Source organism: Colossoma macropomum, unplaced genomic scaffold, assembly GCF_904425465.1.
Source record: "Colossoma macropomum unplaced genomic scaffold, Colossoma_macropomum, whole genome shotgun sequence".
NCBI lineage: Eukaryota > Metazoa > Chordata > Actinopteri > Characiformes > Serrasalmidae > Colossoma > Colossoma macropomum.
The window spans coordinates 857,621-879,559 of NW_023494903.1; the positions used below are offsets into that span (position 1 = coordinate 857,621).

A 21,939-nucleotide genomic window follows, 5' to 3' on the forward strand; every position below is an offset into this window, starting at 1 on the left:
TCAAGCATGAGTGCACGGTGTCACTAAAGCAAAAGGGGGACATCAAATACATGAAATTCATGCTCAAATTCATGCAAACTGTTATGCTGACAGTACCAACCTCAAAAAACCTCAAATTAGAATGGAATGCAAATGTGAAGCGTTTTTCGGAAGGGTCTTTAAATTTTGGACCCCACTGTACATACAGGCCTGTATGCGTGGTCTTTCATGCTGTGGAGGGCTTCTTGCTGGTATAGCTGGGGTCCCATTTAGAAGGAAGGGTCACTACAAATCAGTTATTCTGACTCATCATCTTTACCCTAAGATGAAACATCTCTATTCTAAGTTGAGGTGGTCTCTTCCAGAAGGACTATGCCCCCATCCTCAAGGGAATGAGGGGTCACTGAATGGTTTGATTGAATGCCTATGTGAGGCTTTGGACCAATTAGAGAGTATCTTTTGGCAAAATAATAATAATTATTATTATTTTTATTTATATAGCACTTTTCATGTCGCTGGCAGTTCAAAGTGCTTTACAGACGGTGATAAAGTTAAACAGTAATACAAGAATTATAAGTTTTAATTTATAGTCATATAAGAAAATGACACAGATCAAAAGATAAATACCACGAGACGCAGAGTTTATGCTGAGTTAAAGAGAGACGTTTTAGATGCTTCTTAAAAGTGAGCTCTGAGCTTGACTGTCTAATAAAAGGTGGAATTGAGCTCCACAGTTTAGAAGCATAATAACTAAAAGAGTCACTCCATGTTTTCTGTATTTTGCAGAAGGGCAGTATTTGCAGATCTAAGATCACGTGCTGGAACATAAACAGATAGACACTCTGTGATGTAAGCAGTGCTTTAAGGTCATTTAAAGCCTGAAAAACTAGTAGCAAAACTTTACAATCTATCCTGGACGATACAGGCAGCCAGTGAAGTTCATTTAAAAGGGGAGTGATATGATCTCTTTTTTGCTGTTTTGTTATTGTTGTGATCTGTGCTGATGCATTTTGTACGAATCATAAAAGATGTTTTGTTTTCTTAGGAAGTCCAGTAAGAAGATCATTACAGGGATCAACTCTGCTTGTAACAAATGCATGAACAAGTTTCTCTGCATCGCTCTGAGATAGAAAAGGCCGAACTTTAGCGAAGCTGTAAACGAAAGGAAACCTGTATGTGTCTGCTGCACCATCACCTGCAGTAAATAAAGAGGAAGTCCATTAGAGGCAGGTCATTAATAACAGTCTGCTTAAAGCCATAACAGCAATCAGATGTTAAAGTATTGGCTTTTCCTAAGATGACCTCACCCGTCTCACTGTTGAATCAATAGTAATCAATAGTAATAGCCTGGTATGTCTCCATATAAGTTACGCAAAGGGTCAAGGCTTGCAGTTTAAGACAGTATTGCTCAATCTAGCAGAATGTGAGCATTGTTTCAGCAGTACCTCCCCACCCCCCAGCTTTCAGTGCTGTGGTCTGTCTGTGAAACAGGGCCATTAGTGGAGCTGGAGCTCAGACTGTTAAGTATATTAATGGATATGAGTCATTCAGATTGCTTTTAGCTTAATATCATTTTGTCGTTTGTGTAATAGTTCAGCTCTTTCGGGCGATCTGTAGCTCATCTCTTTCTCTTTCTCTTTCTCTTTCCTCTCTTTGTCTCTGTTCTCTCTGTCTGTTTTTCTCCATTCTGTTTCCTCTCTTGGCTCATTTCTATCTGCCCTGTTCTGTGCTGCTCTCTCTCTCTCTTCCCCATTCTTTCTATCTCTTTCTGCCTCTTTCTCTGTCACTCTCTATCTTTCTTTTTCCTTTCTCACTTCTGTCTGTTCTGTGTCCCTCTTTCACACTCTCCCTTGCTCTCTATCTTTCTCTCTCTCAATTTCTCTGGCTTTCTTTCTTTCTCTCTCTATCTCTATCTTCCTTTCTCTCTTTTTCTGTTTCTGTCTTTGTTTCTCTCTCTATCTTACTTTCTCTATCTTTCTCTGTCTATCTTTCTTTCTCTTTCTCTCTTTCTTTCTCTCTGTTTCTTTTTTCTTTCTCCTGTCTGTTCTGTGTCCCTCTTTCACGCTCTCCCTTGCTCTCTATCTTTCTCTCTCTCAATTTCTCTGTCTTTCTTTCTCTCTTTATCTCTATCTTTTTTCTCTCTGTCTTTCTTTCTTTCTCTCTCTCTCTATCTCTGTTTCTCTCTATCTCTATATTTGTTTCTCTCTCTCTCCTTATCTTTCTTTCTTTCTTTCTCTATCTTTCTATCTTCCTCTCTCTATCTATTTTTCTTCTCTCTCTCTCTCTCTCTCTCTCTTTCTTTCTTTCTTTCCCTCTATATTTCTTTTCTTTCCCTCTCTCTCCTTCTTTATTCTCTTGCTCTCTCTATCTTTCTTTCTCTCTATGTTTCTATCTATATATATTTTTGTCTTTCTCTCTCTTTCTCTTTCTATCTTTCTCTATCTCTGTCTTTCTTTGTCTCTCTATCTTTCTCTCTCTCTCTCTCTCTCTCTCTCTCTCTCTCTCTCTCTCTCTCTCTCTCTCTCTCTCTCTCTCCGGATATTCCATTGTTTTTTGTTTTCTGTAGTGCAGCACTGGAAAATTCAACCACACCTTCATGGTCAAAATGACAAAAACATGTACACTGTATCCAAATCTAACCTTTAATATTAGAATGATTCTTTCAAAGAAACAAAATCAAAACAATAAATAATTCTGGGTAACTCCGCCCCCAGTGCTGCAGTATTTCTATTATGATGACTGCAAATCTCTGTTGCGTGTTTGAGTTTAAGAAGTGTTGCAGTTCAGAACTGACCATCATATCAGTCAGTACCCCTCAGTTTAACTAAATGTTTAGGAGTTTCCAGTGCAGGAATTAATCCTAGTCCTGGACAACACTTTCCATTCAGCAGATATGAAAACTCAGGAGCAGTGAAAAAGGTGACAACTTCAGAAGCCAACCCCCTATAGCAGAGTCCGGTCACATCATTCCTAGAAGGGTCAATGTGTACAAAATTTGGCAGATATCTCCTTTTGAGACCCCCATCTAATCAAATCTGCATGATTCACATGAGTGGCTTAAAACACAGAAAGGTGGAAAGTTTTCATGTTTGACTCAGAGTGCTGGACTAAGCTTGGAGGCTTAAAGCCAAGTTTACAGTTGAATTTTCAATACAAAAATCGTCTGATTTCAGGTATTAGTCATTTAAAAATCAGCCTCAGTATCAGCCACATAATATCCACATCAGTCAAGCACTAGTTTATACCAGACAGAGTCACAACAGGCTCTTGTAGATATCATTACTGTAGCTACTGTGAAATGATCAGTGACAATGTTTCCTACTGAAAAGGTCAGATGAAAGCTGATGTCCAGTGTTTGCATGACAAAAATGATGATGCCTAATCAAACCAGGTTTTCTTAGAACACACTCTAGTCCCATTGGCTTTCATTCTCATTTGGGTGATTTGGGTAATTGGGGTCATTTGGGTTATTGGGGTCATTGAGGCAGTTGAGTTCAGTGGTATAATGGGGGTCATTGGTGTGATTGGGGTCATTTGGGTGGTTAGGGGACATTGACATGATTGGGGTCATTTGGAAAACTGAGGTCTTTGGCATGATTTTGGTCATTTGGGTGACTGAAGTGATTGTATCATTGGTGTCTTTGGCATGAATTGTGGTCATTGGCGTTACTGGAATCATTTGGGTGGCTGAAGTGATTGTGGTCATTGGTGTTACTGGAGTCATTTGGGTGACTGTTATCAGATAACATCATGGATGGAGCGGTTTTCAACCAATCAGATTGTGTGGTTGGAACTGACAGTTGTATAAAGCTGTTTATTTTGCAGCAATAATTCATAATTTCTCTCCGTCTCTCTCAGGTGGTTTGATAAGTCCTTCTCTGTGGTGGTCTTTAAGAATGGCAAAACAGGCCTGAATGCCGAACACTCCTGGGCTGATGCTCCTACAGTGGCTCATTTATGGGAGGTAAGAGTGAAAATAAAATATAATAATAAATAATAATTAAATAATTAAACCACAAATAAATGATAGTAAACAATACAAACAAAACCAACACCTCACTCACTCACTAAAGTGAAAACTACATGGCCATTTACTGAACACTTTTACCGTTTACCCCCTTTTGTTCAGAATTCAGATCACATCACTGTGGAAATTCTAATTAATGATTTGTTTCATCAGAGTAACAATAAACTTTAAAAATTCCATCAAAAATATTTATACGTATATATACATTTTACTCACTGTGTCAAATAGGCACTTTTTGCCTCAGGATTAAAAGGTTAACTGCACTCCTTTACTATGTGGGTGTTTAATGTGGTGGTTGAGTTCAGCCTCATTTTGCAGCTGAAATTGTGCCATGATTTACTGTTTGACCTCCTCTTCATGTCTGATGTGGTGGAATGTGTGACTGAGCGTTGTATCTGTGTGCGTGTGCACGGATCATCCTACTGATGTGTTTGTGGTGGGCGCAGTGGAAAGTGATTGTTTTTTTCCTCTGAGGTAGCTTCATCACAGCTGTAGTTATATGTATACTGCAGCCTTATTATTCTGTTATTAATCTTAAAATGTTACTCAGTATCTACTATGAATTGTTCAGTGTCTACTATGATTTTTTTAGCATCTACTGTTAATTATTCATTACGTACTATGAGAACTCCATTTCCAAAAATGGAAGTTTGGACACTTGGCAAAATGTAAAAAAAAACAAAATGCAATGATGTGCAAATCATTTAAACCCTATATATCATTGAAAATGGAAACAAATCAAATATTGAAACGGAGCAATTTTAATTTTTTTGAAAAAATATGCCGATTTTGAATTTGATGCCAACAATACGTCCCAAAAAGTTGGGATGGGGGAATGTTCACCACTGTGTTTCATCACCTCTTCTTTTAACAACACTCTGTAAGTGTTCGGGAGCTGAGGAGACACTGCTGTAGTTTTGAAAGTTTTTTTTTCCGTTCTTGCTTGATACAGGATTTCAGCTGCTCAACAGTTCGGGGTCTCTTTTGTTGTATTTTTCGTTTCATAATGTGCCAAATGTTATCAGTGACTGACAGGTCTAGACCGTGGGCAGGTCAGTTTAGCACTCAGACTCTTTTAATGCAGAGCAATGCTGTTGTAATACATGCAGAATGTGGTTTGTCATTGTCTTGCTGAAATAATCAAGGCCTTCCCTGAAAAAGACGTAGTCTGGTTGGCAGCATATGTTGCCAAAACATGTATATATCATTCAGCATTAATGGTGCCTTCACAGATGTGCACATCGCCCATGCCATGTGCACTAAAACTCCCCTATATCATCATGAATACTAGCTGTGAACTGTGCACTGATAACAAGCTGGGTGGTCAGAGGACACAGTGTCCATGATTTCCAAAAAGAATTTCAAATGTTGATTTGTTGGACCACAAGCCACAAATGAACTCAGGCCCAGAGTAGGTGGCAGCATTCCTGGATCCTGTTTATATTTGGTTTCTTCTTTGTTGTTGAATTGTAATTAGCATTTGTGGATGCAGCGACGAACGTTTTCACAGACAGTGTTTTTCAGAAGTGTTCCTGAGCCCATGCAGTGATTTCCACTACAGAATCATGTCTGTTTTTAATGCAGTGCTGCCTGGGGGCCCAAAGATCACGGCCAGCAAATACTGGTTTTTGGCCTTGTCCCTTAAATACAGAGATTTCTCCAGATTCTCTGAATCTTTTAATGTTATTATGTACTGTAGGTGATGAAAAGCAAAATGTTTATGTTGAGAAACGTTATTCTTGAATTTTTGTACTGTTTGCTTGCACAGTCTTTCACAGAATGGTGAACCCCTCCTCATCTTTACTTCTGAAAGACTCCGCCTCTCTGAGATGCTTTTTTTATACCCAGTCATGTTACTGACCTGTTGCCAATCAACCACCAGGTGTTTTTTTAGCATTACACAACTTTACCAGCCTTTTGTTGCCCCGTCCCAACTTTTTTGAAACGTTGTTGGCATCAAATTCAAAATGGGCATGCATTTTTCAAAAACTGTTTCTCAGTTTCAACATTTGATGTGTAGTCCTTGTACTATTTTTAATGAAATGTAGAGTTTAAATAATTTGCACATCATTGCATTTTGTTTTTATTTACATTTTGCACAGTGTCCCAACTTTTTCGGAAATGGGGTTGTAAATCTACTATGAAGTATCTACTCTGAGTTCTGAGTATCTGCTATGAAATATTCAGTGTCTAATAAGATATATTCAGTATCTAATATAAATTATTTAGTATCAACTATGCAATATTCAGTAACTAATATGATTTATTTAGTATCTATTATGAATTATTCAGTGTCTACTGTGAATTATTCAGTATCTATACTATAGCTATACTGTTTAAAGCCAGCCTTAAGTGTTTAAGTGGTCCTAACTTTTTCTTTCTTTTCTTTCTCCCTCTCTGTCAGTTTACTCTGGCCACCGATGCCTTTCAGCTGGGTTATGACCCTGAAGGAAACTGCAGAGGTGAAGTGGAGCACTGTCTACCTCCCCCTCAACGTCTGAGCTGGGACATACCACCTGAGGTTAGACACACCACACGCACACCTACACGCATTCTCACGCATACAGCAGAGCACGAGTGCCTGCACACACATGCATATATACACGTAGTTTCCACAGAATGTGAGGATGTGAGGTAGTACATAAGCTCCATAGGTGGTACTTATATATGTAATAAGTATATGTAAAGACCATGTCACATATGTGTTATATATGCAGGTAGCTATATGTAATAAAAATATGTTTTATTTTTATTAGATATACACTTACTGAGCATTTATTAGGAACACTGTACTAATACTGGGTATGAGTGATTAAGGAAAGCATTCATCCATATATTGCATGTCATCCATGTATCGTATTTAAGTATATGTATATATGTAATTTATCGTACTACATTAGAACATCTCCTCCATTTCCGTGAAGAAATTAAAAAAGCAGCAAACACAACGCAATGGGCTCCATTTACTCTCACCAGTTCCCTCACAAGTTTTGTGCTGCAATTGCAAGAGGTGGGACCTTCCTGGTGACGTCACCACGCAGCCTTGTTAGGTCTGTTCCATTAGTGTGACCAATAGGCTACTAAGTAGGAGTCTTCATACTACAGTCAAACCGAGGACCCGTCCTACCTGAGCTGCAGCCCCGGCTTTGGAACGCAGCTATTGTTGAAATGTTATACCAGTATTACACCCTTGGAGGCACATATTTAGAGTGGAAACCATTTTACTCCCTCTGTGAATTTTTGTCTTTATTTTTCACAGCCGTTTACAATTTCACTGTGCACATACCAAATACAAACAGATAGTTAGCTGCCCAACACGGGACGGGAACATTTTAGACCATTTTCATTCCACCATTAAAGGGGCCTATCACTCTTGGCAACTCAGACCATGCAGTGATTCAGAAGCTCCAGGCCTCTCTTTCTGTGAGCAAATCTGCCTTCCCATCAAAACTGTGGTCAAGTTTAACAAGAGCAAAGCCGTGGTTTACAAAAGAGCTCAGGCAATTAAGGAAGATCAAAGAGCAGGCCAAAGATACATGCCATAGCACCCCCCCAGCTGGCTAACAAACTGCAATTTTTACACTCATTTTGAAAGACAACTCAACCACCCTCCATCCCGCTAATGAAGGACTGCATGCAGCCCTGCCTTTGCCACGCTTTTACTGGTACTGCTGTGACCATTCCTCTGACTAACTCTGCTCAAAGGCCAGAAAGACAGGAAAGCAGGGGGTGCAAATGGAATTTCACCCTGCACACAGAAACACTGTGCTAGCCAGCTAGCCCCTGGCTAAAATCTTCTCTTACGAAATGCGACCCTCAAATAAAAAAGAGCATTACTTCATTAACAGGCTACTAGCGACACTCTGTAGGCGACCCTGCCAGTCTGCAGTGACAGCAGAGGAGGGTAAAGTTCAGCAACCTCACTGCTGGGCTTTAGTTACATTTAGGGCATCATATGCCTTCGAAGAGGGGGACAATTATTTATTATCACCTCTCCTAATTCTTCAGTGATGTGAAGCTGAAGTCAGCTTTTCACCAGCTTCTTGTTCTAATTTTCCGTTCCACCTTAAATGGTGCAGCAGTTACATTCTGGCACTTCAGGTGTCAGCACTGCTGAACTATTTAAGGTGGAACGGGAAATTTAGCTGGCTAGCTACCGAGACATTAGCATACTATTAGTGATTTTTAATGCTTGTTATGAATAAAAGGTCCATAATACATTGATCTTAAAAAAAGACTCATATTTGTGGGTTTCTTTGGTCACTTGAGCAGCCATCTTGCTGTTTTTTCTTTTTTTCTCATAACACTCCATTTGGAGCGTGCCTAGGGTTAGGGGTAGCCTTAACACTTTGCCCTACCCCTCTATCTCAACAAAAATCAGGACACCCTACCCCTAGGTATGAACGCGCAAAACAGAGGGGTAGGGCTAAGTGGTAGGGGAGAGGAGTGAAAAGGGATTGGGACCCTGTTTTCACTGAACTGTTCAACCATGTCTTTGCCCTGTGTAAAGTACCCTTATGCTTTAAGACATCCATTGTCATCCCAGTTCCAAAGAAAGTCAATAAGGCCAGTAGCTTCAACATCAATAGTCATGAAATGCTTTGAGTGGCTGGTTCTGTCATACCTCAAGGCCATCACTGACCCTGTTTTCTTCCACTTAAGTTTGCCTCAGTTTGTAAACCACTCAACTGATGATGCATTTAACCTGAGTTTGCATTATGTCCTCAAACATCTGGACACTCCAGGCTCTTATGCCAGAATCATGTTTGCAAACTTGCTGCTTTTAACACAGTTGTGCTGGAGCAGCTCCATGGGAATCTGCTACAGCCGGATATGGACCCCTCCATCTGCCAGAAGATTGTTAACTGTCTGTCAGACAGGAGGCAGTTTGTGTGACTAGGACCTTACCTGTCAGAACCCTAGTCCATCAGTACTGGGGCACTTCAGGGGTTTGTGCTCTTACCTCTCATGCACTTCTTGTATACCTACGACCGCATTTCCCACCACCCATCCATCCAGCTGTTAAAAATTCCAGATGATAAAAGTATCGTAGGCCTTATTGCCCTCATTGAGTGTGTTTACATGCACTCAATAATCCGATCATAATCAGATTTCTGCAGTTATCTGATTATTTAAATGGTCATGTAAACAGCATACTCTGATTTCTTAGATCAGAGTAAGGTCTAGAAATCCGATTAAGAAATCTGACAGAGAGAGCTGGATTTTAGCTCAGTAATCAGATTTCTCAGTGCATGTAAACTTTTACTCTGATTTCATTTAGATTTCTCAGCCTGCATATGTGTGAAAACAGACAGCGGTACCAGAAATAAGCGATCTGGAGTGATGCTGAAACCAAAAACATGCTTGACGTCATGAAGGATTTAAATATTCTTCATCTTCTAGATGATGTATGTTCAGAGTTTCAGGTAAAGTGGAACGATGTTTCCTACTCATGTACACCTGGAGTTTCCCCATTATCTGATTACTAAAGTGCATGTTAACCTGTTGATCAGAATACTGACAAAGTCTGATTTCCTGCAGTTATCGGATTATTAAGTGCATGTAAACGTACTAATTTACAAGTCTGGCTGCTGGAGAGAGGTGGCCCGTCTGGCTACATGGTGCACTAAAAAACGCTCAAAGAACAGTCAAGATGGTCATAGACTTTTGTAAGGATTCACCCCTATAGCCCCCCTTGGTTTTTAACAACAATGCTTAAGGTGGAGTCGTCCAGATTTTTAGGTACCACTACAAAGATCTAAAATGGGAAACAAAAAACAACATCCATCATCCAGAAAGCTCATCACAGAATGTTCTTTTTTCAGAAGCTACACAAACTTAACATCTCTCAACTGATTTTGTCCTAGTTCTACAAATCCACAGTTGAGAGCATACTAACCTTCTTCATATCCATGTGGTTCAGCTCAGCCTCCTTCCACTCAAAGGCCAGGCTGCAGCGAATTGTACGCCTTGTTGAAAGGCTTACTGGAAAGGGTCCTCAGGCCAGGCATGACACCCCACACACTCAGGGAATCATCTGTTCCACAAACTCCCTTCAGGGAAACAATACCGCTCCATTAAAACCAGAACCAAACAGCTCCTCAACAGCTTTTTCCCAATAGTAGTTAGTAATCCATGGAATAATAAGCGTGTTATCTTGACTTGAATAAGAGTGTTGTCTTGACTATGTAAATGAGCAATTTTGCATGTTCTCATTCTGGCCTTCCAAGTTAAAATCCTGTGTACTTTGTACATTTGGTGAATAGAGTAATTCAAATTCACCTTATTAACTTCATGTTTGGTAAATATGTACTTATTCAGAAATCCATGTCTGCAGCACAGTCCAAAAAAGTGTTGAGACAAGAGGCAATTCAAGACTAGAAACATTGCGAAATGTTTAAAAACCTGTTAAATGTTTTTTTAAACAGATAATGTAATTATGCTTTGGTGTAAAAGAAGCATTCAGGAAAAGCCTAATTCTTTATAAGCAAGGCTGGGTTGTGGCTCAACACTCAGTGAGTAATTCACCAGATTAACAACATCCCACCAGTAAGTGACTACAAGGATTTTAGATTCACAGAATCCAGAGAAAGGCTGAAAAGTACAACTGAATACCCGTTACCTTCGATCCCTGCATTAAAACTCAGCATAGTTCTGTGCTAGATATCACCACATGGGCTCAGGAATAATTTTGAAAACAGTTGTCAGTAAACTCTGTTCCTCACTTCACAAATGCAAATCAGGACTGTATTGTGCACCGCCGAAGCCAAATAGAAGTTATGGCATGAATATTGAATATTTTATGTTTTCATTTTTCCAACGTACTGATCTCAGTATAAGCAGATAAACAAATTGTGCACCTCTTTGTTTCTACACTCACTGTCCATTTTTTCAAGTCTGCTCACCGTATAGCAGTTATAGTTCTACAATTACAGACTGTAGTCCATCTGCTTCTCTACATACTCTGTTTGCCCCTTTTTACCCTGTTCTTCAAGGGTCAGGACCCCCTCAGGACCACCACAGAGCAGGAGAGCAGGTACTATTTGGATGGTGGGTCATTCTCAGCACTGCAGTAACACTGACGTGGTGGTGGTGTGTTAGTGTGTGTTGAGCTGGTCTGAGTGGATCAGACACAGCAGTGCTGCTGGAGTTTTTAAACACTGTGTCCACTCACTGTCCACTCTATTAGACACTCCTACCTTGTTGGTCCACCTTCTAGGTGTAAAGTCAGAGACAATAGCTCATCTGCTGCTGCACAGTTTGTCTTGGTCATCCTCTAGTCCTTCATCAGTGGTCACAGGACGGTCAGTGGACTATTGTCTAAAATGGACAGAGAGTGTAGATACAGGGAGGTGTACTTAATTATTTATCAGTGTATGTATGTACACACAGGGCAAAAGTTGGGGCACCCAAGGTCAAAGGACATGTTGATTTTCTAAGTGAAAATAAGTTAATATATCCTCTACAGGATTTTTCTAAGCCTAACCCTAATCTTAACCTTAGTATCCAATTAAAGAGATTTGCTTTACACAAATAAAGCATGGAGCTTTTGTAAAGACAGAACATTTTTTTCTTGAAAATGCAGTGGTAAGCACACATACATGCACATCCTCACACATTTACAACATGTATGCACACAAATGCACACACACATGCGCCCCTATAACCCCTGTTTTTCTTCTGTGTCATCTATCAGTGTGCAGCCCAAACATTCCACACTGTATTCTGATGGGGATTTCACAACGGAAAGCACCCAAGATCTCGAACGCACCCACACACACTTAAACGCTTGCACACATGCTTTAGCGTTTCCTCTTTTAGTGTGTAAATGCCATCCATCAGCCTTTAAGCATCACTGTCATCAGCTCTTTGGAGGAATTAGCAGCGTATACAAAACACGCTCTTGTGGATGACGTAACTGCAGCAACTGCCTGTGAATTTTTTTCCAAAAATGTTTCCCACGTATTGTAGACAAGGTTTAAAGCAAATGTTTACGTGACACGAAACATGATTCCTGAGCAAAAACAGGTCTTTCATTTTTGAGACAGTCACATCCAGAGTGCTGCAGCTGTAACCAGCATCACTGGATGTGTAAGCATATTTAAATAATTAAATAATTCATGTTGTCATTCTGATTCATTTTGATATTTTGAATGTCTGCAGTGCTGTGCAAAAGTCCGAGACCACCCTTGATTTATTTAATTTTCAATTAAAACAGCCAAAACAGCCAAGTTATTCATTTTTCAGCATCAGAAAAAAAAGTTAAAATTATATTTGATAGAAAAAATACACATCTAAATATAACACTTTTTTTAAAACTTCTCAAAGAAATCTGCAGGGATATTTTTCCACACCTCTAAGTTCAGGAATCATCCTAATCGTCCTAATCTTCCACCCCCTTATGGGTGCCCATGAGCTTGCATTTGCTATGTTAGCTCCTTGGCTAACCACAGCTGCACACAAGTCAGCCCGCTGTCACTAACCTTGCCAGTTATCTACATTTTTGATATGATTCAGTGTGCATCACTATACACCCACAAGTGTAATTATCTGATGTAATTATGTTTACTTTTGTGTCGTTACTGTATGTTGTTAGGAAGTTAGCTGGCTTTCAAACTACATAATTTTTTTTCATTTGGCCTGCCTTGGTCACGCCTGTTTTCCCTGACCTCTGAATGTTTTTGCACTTTTATATTATGACATAACCCAGGGGTCAGCGACATGTGGCTCCTTTGCAGTAAAATAAAGGTCTGCTGATCGTTCAAACACAGTTTTAACAATAAATGCTGGAGTTAATGTAGCTTTCATCTGCTAATTCACCAACCTTTATCCCTGAAAGTTGGCGTGCAGACTGCTGGTCACCATAGCAACAACATTCTCGCCTTGCTAGTAGCTAACGAAACGGCAAAGAGAGAGATTTAAGACAAACATCGATAATTCGGAGATGATGGACTAATTTGCATTTATAATTACTCAGCTGGTTTCCTGATACGCTTAATCTGCAGTGAGAAACTGTCAAACGCTAAGAAGTCGCGAAGCTGAAGTCAGCTTCTCATTGGCGGTTTCTTGTTCAAATTTTCCCATTCTACCTTAAATGGTGCAGCAGTTACATTTTGGTGCCTCAATTCAGCCTCATAAAAATAGATAGTTGAGAGACATTTTACAAGAAACTATTCTACTTTTGGGGAAAAGTTTCCTGCCAGAGATGTGAGAAAAGTGGCTATAGCTGAGCTAAAGCTTAAAGCAGAGCAAAGTAAGTCTGTGATTTTGTTTTTATTATATTTTTTAGCCTATACTAGGACATTAGCACATACTGAGACATATTTACAGCCAAGATGGTAAAATGGAAATAAAATGTTGTGGCTCTCAAGGTGGTTTGATTTTTGTTGTAAGGACAAAATGGCTCTTCTTAACATTTGGGATGCCAACCCCTGACATAACCCTTTTTAAGGTATGAATAATGCTATTTGTTTTAGAAACATGACATTTTTTAAATTAATGAGTCAAAGTGACCCAAGCTGCAAAATGCAGCTTAAGGCTGAGAAGGATGTTTAAAAGTTGTCTTGTTCTTGCTTTTAAATTTAGTAAAATGGATCAGCATGTAGAACTGGAGCTCTCTGTGTATCACTATGTAAAAGAAGCACCATGTTGCCTTTACTGTTATCATTATATATAGCGCAATTGAAAATTTCAAGAAAAACTACATTTGCATGAAAGTACAAAGCATGAATTCCTGAACAGTTACAGCTGTTCATGCGTACAGCATTGCTGTGTTTTCTTTTGGAATGTCAGTAGGCATCCTAGGCCCCCATTGTCTTAATGAAATCCATCCAAGTGGTTGACACTGTCAGCACTGAGTTTCTCAAAGAAGAAATCCAAATGAGAGTTGAGAAAATTTACTTTCACTCATATACAAGGATGCACACAGACTGCATGTTAGTCAGAAGCACTTCATCAAAGAAAATATTTTATTTCCGTTTGCAGTGTTATAGGTGGCAGTATGGCTCTTTTCTGGGACAGAGCAGCAGAAAGACGCCCCTTAGGTCAGATATATAAAGCTTTCATCATTGTGAAAGAGGAGAAAATCAAGCTCCACTCTTGCTTCACATCTGAAGGCTTTGTGTCGTTTTCTGTAAACCGTGTTTTCTGCTTTTTTTCTGATGCTGAAAGATGACTAACTTGTACTAAATAGCCCTTTTGACTGAAATTGACCTGCAAAACTAGTTGCATGTTTGGATTCAGTGTGCAAACACAAATTAGAGAGCAGAGTCGCAGATTTACAGTCGCAGTTTCACTCCAGCGGTTTCAGGCCGGTGTAACGCATGCACAGTAGGACAGCGCAATTGTGCCATGTAAAGTCCTTATAGAAAAGTTGAGCATTATGAGCGTTTCCATTCATATTTCAACCAGTGGCCCGTCTCCTCATTTATTACGTCTCTGATGTAAACAGGACTGTTTGTGCTGGTTGTATGTGTCGACATGCATATTACCAGACCGCTGCCAATATACGAATCAACTATTGGTAACCTGTTAAACCATAAACCAAAACACATTACAAAACCATCAGAAACCAAAAGAAACACTTCATGGTTTATATTCATTTTTTCAGCGGTAATACGTTCAAAAACTAAAGTTTGTTTTAGCCTAAAGCTTAATATTATTCTCAGTTTAAGCTGCTTAAAGTTAAATTTTATTCCTGGACATGTAATGTAAGGGGACACATAAAGCCCCGTATTAAGGGTAAGTTAATTGATCTACATGCCTACATAACCCGTTAGTTTACCCAGGACACATAAGCTGTAGTTTGTGTAATATTTACCGTGTGAATCTCTATATGCTTTCAAACTAAAGTTTGTTTTAGCCTAAAGCTTGAAATATAATGTTAGCCCAACGCAGATTTATCACAAATTTATTGGAAACCCAAATAAAGCGACCGAAATGTTGATTCGCTTAAAACTCGCTAAGAAACACCAAAACAAGTGTCGGCGCAGGTGCTGAATGCCACTGGCTTGAACCTGCTGGAGTGAACCTGTGGCTCTGCAGCTCTGCAGACAGATATTATTGCACCGTTAAGGAATCATGTTGTTAAAGGAAAAGAGTAGATTTAAAGGCAGAACTAAAACATTTAGGCCTCATTATAAAAGGTTAACAGCGAAGTCAGTGGAAGTATGATGAGTCTGTCAGAAAAAAGAGACTGTGCTACTCTAATGAGCTAAGGGATATCTGGAGTATTACACAACAGAATGTCCAGCTTTCAGCCTATGCTCCTGTTCCAAGGTTCAGGACAGCTGAGCGGCCGTCCTGGGACTTTCCTCTGTCTCCAATGACCAGTTCATTGAGTTTTGAGCACTGTTTGTAGCACTGGTCAATAGGGGAATTTCCACTCACAGCTCTTGTGTTGTCGAGTGTCAGTGGGGTTTTTCTCACAGCTTCCTGGTGTAAGCGGGAAAAGTAAAAGTACATGTCATCCTTTGTTTAAAAAAGACATACCAAACATGGCTAACAAATGTTCCTCATTGTTGTCTTTAACTGCAAAAATGAGGAACGTGGGCATGAGAACAGAACTGAAGGCCAGTTCCTTTCAGGCAGCACATGTAAAAAAATATTTAATCAACAGCTGTTTGGCTGCATTGGCTGCTCTCATTTGGGCTTCCTCCTGAATACCCCGTACATTCCAGCCTGTTAGCTTGTTATAAATAAAAATGGTAAGACGTATGAAAAGGAAACATGCAGTATTCATTTCTTCATTTATGTAATTTCCAGTGAAAGTGGCCATCAAGTACAAGTTTAGGGAAATTTACTGTGTCCACTCTTTACCTTTATTACAGCTTCCATCCTTTTCAGGAGACTCACTTTCAGTTTCTCAAGTAAATCTGCAGACACACCTCCCAAGTTCAGTCTTAGACATTGGTTGATCATTTTCTAAAGTAATCCAACACATTCAGTGATGTTGAGGTCTGGACTCTGGGGTGGTCAATCTATTGTTCAGCTTCTTTGTTTGATGTGTCCGTCTACTTTTCTCAGTGAGGTTCTTCTTGACAGCTACACATCCTTTCAGACCCATAGCGCTGAGTCGTCTTCTCACAGTGGAAGGATGGACAGAAACACCTGTGGATGTCTTCAGATCTGAAGCAGCTTGATTTTCTCATCTCTCTCAGAGATGAAAGCTTTAAGTGCTGTTTATCTGATGGGGGCAGTTTTGGTGTCTACAAGTTCTTCCAGGTGGTTGTTAGGAGGCCCATTTTCTCTGTAGCTTTTAGTCATTTTTGAATCTCATTTTTGGTTTTTGAAACTCCTGTTTTTTTCCCACTTATTTTCTTTTGACTTCCTGCTTCCTTCTGCAAATGGATTATCGTATATAATAATAACATCAATAATATTAATAATAATAATATTAATAATAATAATAATAATATTTATTTATAGAGCAATTGTATTCAGTGAAATCATATAAGAAAATGGCACAGATCAAATTAAAAAGAAAGACCATAGAGACAATTTTAATAAAATGCTAAGTTAAAGAAATACGTTTTTAGATGCTTCTCAAAAGTGAGCACTGAGCTTGACTGTCTAATAAAAGGTGAACTGAGCTCCACAGTTTAGAAGCAGAATAACTGAACAAGTCTCTCCATGTTTTCTGTATTTTACAGAAGGTGTTTGTAGAAGGTCAGTATCTGCAGATCTAACATCATAAGCAGACAGACACTCTGTGATGTAAGCCGTGCTTTAAGGTCATTTAGAGCTTTAAAAAACTAGTAACAGAACTTTAAAATCTTTTCTGAATGATACAGGAAGCCAGTGCAGTTCTTTCTAATCTAGAGTGATATGTACTCTCTGTTTTGTTTTTGTTATGATCTGTGCTGATGCATTTTGTACGGGTTGTAAAGGATGTATTGTTTTCTTAAGAAGTTTAGTAAGAAGATCATTCTGCATCATTCAGGATCAACTCTGCTTGTAACAAATGCATGAACAAGTTTCTCTGCGTTGCTCTGAGATGGAAAAGAAAACTTTAGCAATGTTTCTCAAATGATACAGAGAGATTCATTCGAAAGAGGCCCTGAATATTCTGTTGTAGCTCCCATTAGGACAAAGCAATCTGAACCCAAAAAAAATGCGCTACATACCTTGACGTATGTGTAATCGATTGCATTACATGTGTTGCTGGAAGTGATCTCCGTTTTCTGCCAGACACCTGAAGGGGTACGGGGGTATGCACCTGGAAGTTGCAAACAGAGGTTAAACGTCACGACGGCTCTCCGGCACCTACCTCATCGCTCCAACAGAAGGGAACCCAGCTTGTCCGAAGCTCCATATACTGAGGAGCACATTGCACGTTGTTTTGTTCAGATTGATTCGTCCTAGAGAGAGTTATTACAGAATATACGGGGCCTCTTTCAAGTGAATCTCCCTGTAGAAAGATACTTTGGTGAATCTATATGAAACACAGTGTTTCATACTGGTGTTAATATGATTAGTGTGAGTGTGTTGAGAAGCTGTTCTTCTTGCTGGAGGCCAGTGCTGCTGCTTAAGGTGTGCCTCACATAAATGACCTCACATTAACTGCAACCAGCTGTCATAACTAACATAACTGTAAAGAGTCAGTGGCTGTGTTTATATGCTCACTCAATACAAGTAATCTGATCCAAAATTACACACATGCGTAGAGTACCACTTAGTGTAGACGTTACCATGACAACAAGCATCATGTGAGTCCAGTCAGAGCGAGATGAGCAGCAGTGAGCAGTGCTTGTGTTTTTAATTGCTTTAAAATGATGTCAGACTCAGGAAAACGTACTTCGCATGTACTTATTAAAGAAGGGTGAGAGGAAGACGTCGTGTTCTGAGACACATAAGCTGGACACCCGTCCCACCGCTATCTTTTAAAGATCAAAGCATAAACTTTGAACAAAGCATAAGCTGCAGACCAGTTTCTGCTCCCGCCATGTAGAACATTATAAACTTTCACTATGACGCAACCCACGTACACAGAACGTACTTTACGATTGGGAATGTAATCAGATACAGGTGTTTACACGGATATTATTCTTCTATTTAACAGATTATTTACAGGATTACCCACCTCGTTCAATGAGATAGAAACTGCATTTCAAATGGCCTCGATCTGAATTGTCTATTCCGATTTATCTACTGGCCAGATTATTAATGGATTAGGCTGCATGTAAACGTGGCTAATATATCTTTAACTCTCATATTTAACCACTCTGAATGACATTGTTTCAATCTCAGCATGAATTATACACAAATTCAGCAAAATCGGTGAAATTACCTTTTAACAGGTCGTGCATATATACATTGAGGCTGCCACTACATTAGTAATCTGGTACTAGTTATTTTGATGATTAATCAAGTATCAAATAAAACAGTTCTAACATATCAAAAACTAATCATGTTATGTCATTAGAAAACCTCTAACAATAATAGTTTTTTTGCCACATCTTGTATGTAGATATAATATGTAAACATGTATGATGTGGTCTAATTAACTCGTGCCAAATCTGACCCGACGCCTCTGACTTTTAAATTATTATTTCAGGCTTCACAGGGTGACTCGCAGCTGCACACACTCTTCACCTGTTTTTATTATCCTGACTCAGTAGTGCTGTTCCTTTCAGCTTTAACAAAAAACGTACATAGTGCAGCTTCAGAGTATTCATTATCATCATGCTTATTGCCAGAAAATCATTGCAGATTCATCAAAAAAGGAAAATTTTTAAACAGTGATTTTTTAATAATCACATTTATGGCCAGAATCATATTCAACACAAGTACTTGAACACATATGACCGTGCTCAGCCAGCACATTGCAAATGCATGGCCTTTCTGTACAAACTCACCGTACATTCTTACACTACTGGTGTTTAAAACAACACAAATGAGAACAGCATTCCAACAGCCACAACAGTTTAACGTGTGGACAGTAGAAGAGAGTGTTTATGTTAATGTAAGCAAACGCCTTTGTATGACACTCAAACTGCTTGTCTGCTATGTAGAAAGCATGCTGCTGGTACGAGATAGCTTGGCTGTAATGCTTAGAATTGCGCCTGCATTGCGTTGTGTTATGAATTGCGTGACACCTTTTTGAGCCCCATAACGCACAAAATGTGTTCACATGAAGCGTCAGCATTCACATCCTTGCATAAAGCATGTTTTTGGCCTTTATAATGAAAGCGTTAATAAACACATACATGTACATTTATCACTTTCTGTCTGCCCACAGGTCCAGGCGCAGGTGTCCGAGTCGCTGGCAGTGGCTCAGGCTCTGGCTGATGATGTGGACTGCCACGTGTTTCCCTTCATGGAGTTTGGGAAAGGCCGCATGAAAAAGCTGAAGATCAGCCCGGATGCCTTTATTCAGCTAGCACTGCAGCTCGCTTACTACAGGGTACTCTCTCTCTCTTTCAATCAGTAATTCTGATTCTCTCTATGTCACTCCCAAACATCTCCACCGATAGCCTTCTCTTTGGGCTATTAGTTCTCATGAGGTTGCATGTATGCAAATGACTAGTAGTGTTAAAATGGCGAACTGTGTTATTGCTAGTTCAGGTCATAATTGCCAAAGCTTGGTCAAAAGCAAGGGAAAAGCACCTCTACGATAATGCTATCTTTTGCTAGCACCCCTATGGGAATCTAGTAGTATGTTTGCATCAATCTAGCAGTGATTTGCATTAACAGTTTTTGGTCATTCTAGATTATGTTTAAATCTTGTAAAAGACATTCCATGTTTTGTTTTTAGGTTTGTAACAGATGAATTGACATATTTTACCTTGTATGTAGCAATCTTACAGTTACTCTGTCAGTACAGAGTCCTGGCTTGACTGCATGAAACACACTGGTCAGGCTACCACTTGTACTAAAAGTCTGTGACGTATCTAGAACTTCCAGTAAGACAAGGATGTTTCTTTACACTAAATTAGCCCCGCTCTTCGGAAATCAAAATGTGATTGGATGATTTCTCTGTCAAGCCTTCAGTCCATCTCCTGAAGTCCTGACCAATAGGATAACTCACTTGGCTCTAACTACCTAGGTACCATGAGGAAATTTCTGATTGGATACATTTTTTTGACAGTCTTTTTGGCAGGAAATTTTGACCCTTTTTGTTAAATACATATAATTGTTGACCAAAAAGAAAAGCCATTGTCCTTCAAGGGTGAGCATCATTTTGTATTTGGTGTCAAGACCATATAAGGAGCTCTAAGCAGGTTTTCTCTATGGGAAATGCTGCTATTGTATTCTGTGGTAGACAAACGTTTTAACCTCCTAGCAATCCAGGCTTATTACGTACAAAGGTTTATTAATCAGTAAGTACAGGGACTTCAGACCAAACTAATGAAGCTTTCCTAAGGTTATAGAAGGGTGTAATAATACTTTGGGCCTGCTGGCGGACCCATGGCTTGTTAGGGGGTTAAAAAAAGCATAAACAAAATGTTTTGCCATGCTCATACATTCTTATCTTCGAATTTCACTGAAGCCTCTGAATTACAATGTTGTTAAGGAGTTAAAATACAAATGTTGGTACATGCACGCTAACTCTCCTGTGTAATGTATTGGCAACAAAAGACTGACAACCTCAACAAATTACTCTGCAGTGTACCCTACCATACAATAGTACCATAGTAGCTGGAGTTGGTATATAATAGTTTTTTAGTTGAAATAATTTTGTCATTTCAGTGAGCAGGAGTGTCAGCTTGTGTGTAGCTTTGAAACATTTCTGTTTACCACTGGACACGATATTGGAAATTGTTCTATGACAAAAGAGAGAAGCTGCGCAGACCCAGAGTTCAGAATGTTCACAATGACGCACATCCTCAGACGTCTACTGGCCAGTAATGATTCTTATTTTTAGCCAGCAGCCAACAGGCATATATGACCCTGGCAGTGTGGGACAAAATAGGCCACAACGTGGACATGCAGTTCACAAAAGCTGTAAAACTGTAGAATGTTTTGCTGGGATAGAACTTTTGCATATAAAAACTATGTGCCAGGTCTCACCCCAAACCTCTTGGGACTAAAAACAAAAATCCAAACACCCCCTCCCTTTTTCTCATTCTGGATATTTTGATATGCGCACTTTTCAGCATTCCGGGTAACCATTTAAAACCTTGCAGACCTTTCGCCCTTCCTTCTGTTCCATCTTTCAGAAATCAAAGTCTTCTTTCTCTTTGACATTTTCCATTTAATGTCAATTTTATAAGTCATGAATAGTGTCTCTGTCACAGTCTGCACCACTAACAGTAATTTTTTAAGTAGAATGCATTCTCTGGCTGTCACGAAAGTTGGCACAGAGATGTGAATGGAATTGTTCTAGTTGCTTGAGGCTGTTTGTGTGAAGTGGTGGCTGTTAGGAGAAAGGTTGTCCTTACCACATGCCGAACAGTGGGTCATGCATGAGCAGAGTTGGTCTCGCATAGGCCGGGGGCATGACCCCCTGGTGGCCATTCCACTGAACGGAAGCAAATTGATTCAATCAACTGAAAAAAATCAAATCCACGTAACTCTGTTAGCAGATTAATTAGAACACCGTTGGCTCTCTGCTGTGAATGTGGCTCTGTGTTGAGCTGCTAACGAGCAATGATGGCTTGAAGGGGGAGGAGTGAGACCCCCCTGCTGTGAAAATTCACACCTCTCCACAAAGACAGTGATACAACAGACAGATATGTGCAGCTTTCTTTATATCTAACGATCAGATACAACTGACACAATACGAAAGCATTTAAAAAGAATAAAAAATACTGTTATAAATGTTGACTTGTTGCTCATGAAAGTCCAACTCGCTTCCGGTTTTGTACACATTTCCATCAAGATATATTCTATCAAAAATATTCAACTGAGGTGCCTCCAAAACAGACAGAAATTGCATTAATGGCTATTGTGAAGAAGAGTTAATCTTTCATTTTGCTAGGCTGAATCTCAAA

General features: G+C 39.5%; 1 protein-coding gene across 2 annotated transcripts in view; it reads left to right on the forward strand.

Moving 5' to 3' along the window:
* The window catches only part of cpt1cb (carnitine palmitoyltransferase 1Cb), a 72,197-nt gene that overhangs the window by 37,414 nt on the left and 12,844 nt on the right, over positions 1-21,939 (forward strand). For both annotated transcript variants that reach the window (XM_036560751.1, XM_036560750.1), the window contains exons 12-14: positions 3,838-3,943; positions 6,411-6,527; positions 19,245-19,409. In XM_036560751.1, the coding sequence (XP_036416644.1) occupies positions 3,838-3,943; positions 6,411-6,527; positions 19,245-19,409 (388 nt within the window). The remainder of the gene's footprint in view (positions 1-3,837; positions 3,944-6,410; positions 6,528-19,244; positions 19,410-21,939) is intronic.